General features: G+C 56.1%; 1 protein-coding gene across 1 annotated transcript in view; it reads right to left on the reverse strand.

The window, feature by feature from the left end:
- Nucleotides 1-294: 294 nt before the first annotated feature.
- The window catches only part of LOC104546663 (putative cyclin-dependent serine/threonine-protein kinase DDB_G0272797/DDB_G0274007), a gene marked incomplete at its 5' end in the record, with an annotated part of 1,809 nt that continues 818 nt past the window's right edge, over nt 295-1,285 (reverse strand). Inside the window, 3 exons of the mRNA XM_010192100.1 lie at nt 295-368; nt 727-791; nt 889-1,067. Coding sequence (XP_010190402.1) covers nt 295-368; nt 727-791; nt 889-1,067 — 318 coding nt within the window. The remainder of the gene's footprint in view (nt 369-726; nt 792-888; nt 1,068-1,285) is intronic.

Genomic DNA, 1,285 nt, shown 5'->3' on the forward strand with positions numbered 1-1,285 from the left:
AGGGGGCCTGGCTCCTGGGAGCATTGGGGCTGAGCACAGCCTGGGGTCTGGCCAAGGGCTTTGACCCCCAAATGTCCCCGTACACCCCAGGTGGGCTCTGCTCCGTGTCACTAATCCATCTGTCATTAATCTGTGTCATTAATCCATCTGTCACCGGGCGAGATAATATTGATGCAGCCATTAAAGCATGAGGAGAACAACACATGGGGTCCTGCTCACGCGTGGTCAGTGACACCGGGACCAGGATTGTCCCCCCTGCATCTCCTCTGGGTACCACTTCCCTGCACCACCCCATCACACGGTGCTGCTGGCACCTTCTTCCACCCCAAATTCGCTTGCACCACCTTCGTCACCGGCTCCTGCGCTACCTGGGAGAGAGGAGGGAAAAACACCGAGAGCCCTTAAAATAACACACAACTGTTTAAGGATGTGAGATCCGTATTAAATCTCAGGGAAAAGGAGCAATTATCCTGTCAGAGCAGGTGATATAATTTTGGAGAGCTGGTTCCGCAGCTGTAATTTTTTCCTCACGGTTTCTCCCCTGGAGGGATTTAGTGGCCAATTATCCATCGAGGAGCGGGAGGGTGCTCGCTGCAGCCTCTGGGTGCTGCGTTCTGCTGGTATGGGTGCTGGCACTGGTGTGGGTGCTGATATGGGTACTGGTACTTGTGTGGATACTGGTGTGGGTACTGGTGTGACCGCTGGCACTGGTGTGGGTACTGGTACTGGTATGGGTGCTGATATAGGTGCTAGCACTTGTGTGGGTGCTGATACTGGTGTGGGTACTGGTACTTGTGTGGATACTGGTGTGAGTGCTGACACTGGTCTGGGTACTGATGTGGGTACTGGTATGGGTGCTGATATGTGTACTGGCACTGATGTGGGTACCAGCACTGGTGTGAGTACTGGTATGGGTGCTGGCACTGGTATGGGTGCTGGTACTGGTGCTGGTACTGGTGCGGGTGCTGGTACTGGCGTGGGTATTGGTGCAGGTGCTGATGCTGGTGCTGGTACGGTGGGTACTGGTGTGGGCACTGGTGTGGGTACTGGTACTTGTGTGGATACTGCTGTGGGTATTGGTGTAAGCGCTGACGCTGGTGTGGGCGCTGGTGTGGGTGCTGGCACTGGTGTGGGTGCTGGTGTGGGCGCTGGCACTGGTGTGGGTGCTGGTACTGGTGTTGGTACTTGTGTGGGTACTTGTGTGGGTGCTGGTGTGGGTGCTGGTACTGGTGTGGGTACTGGTGTGGGTGTTGGTGCTGGCACTGGTGTGGGTGCTGGCACTGGT

Source organism: Mesitornis unicolor, unplaced genomic scaffold (assembly GCF_000695765.1).
Source record: "Mesitornis unicolor isolate BGI_N332 unplaced genomic scaffold, ASM69576v1 scaffold35369, whole genome shotgun sequence".
In the NCBI taxonomy this organism is placed as follows: Eukaryota; Metazoa; Chordata; class Aves; order Mesitornithiformes; family Mesitornithidae; genus Mesitornis; species Mesitornis unicolor.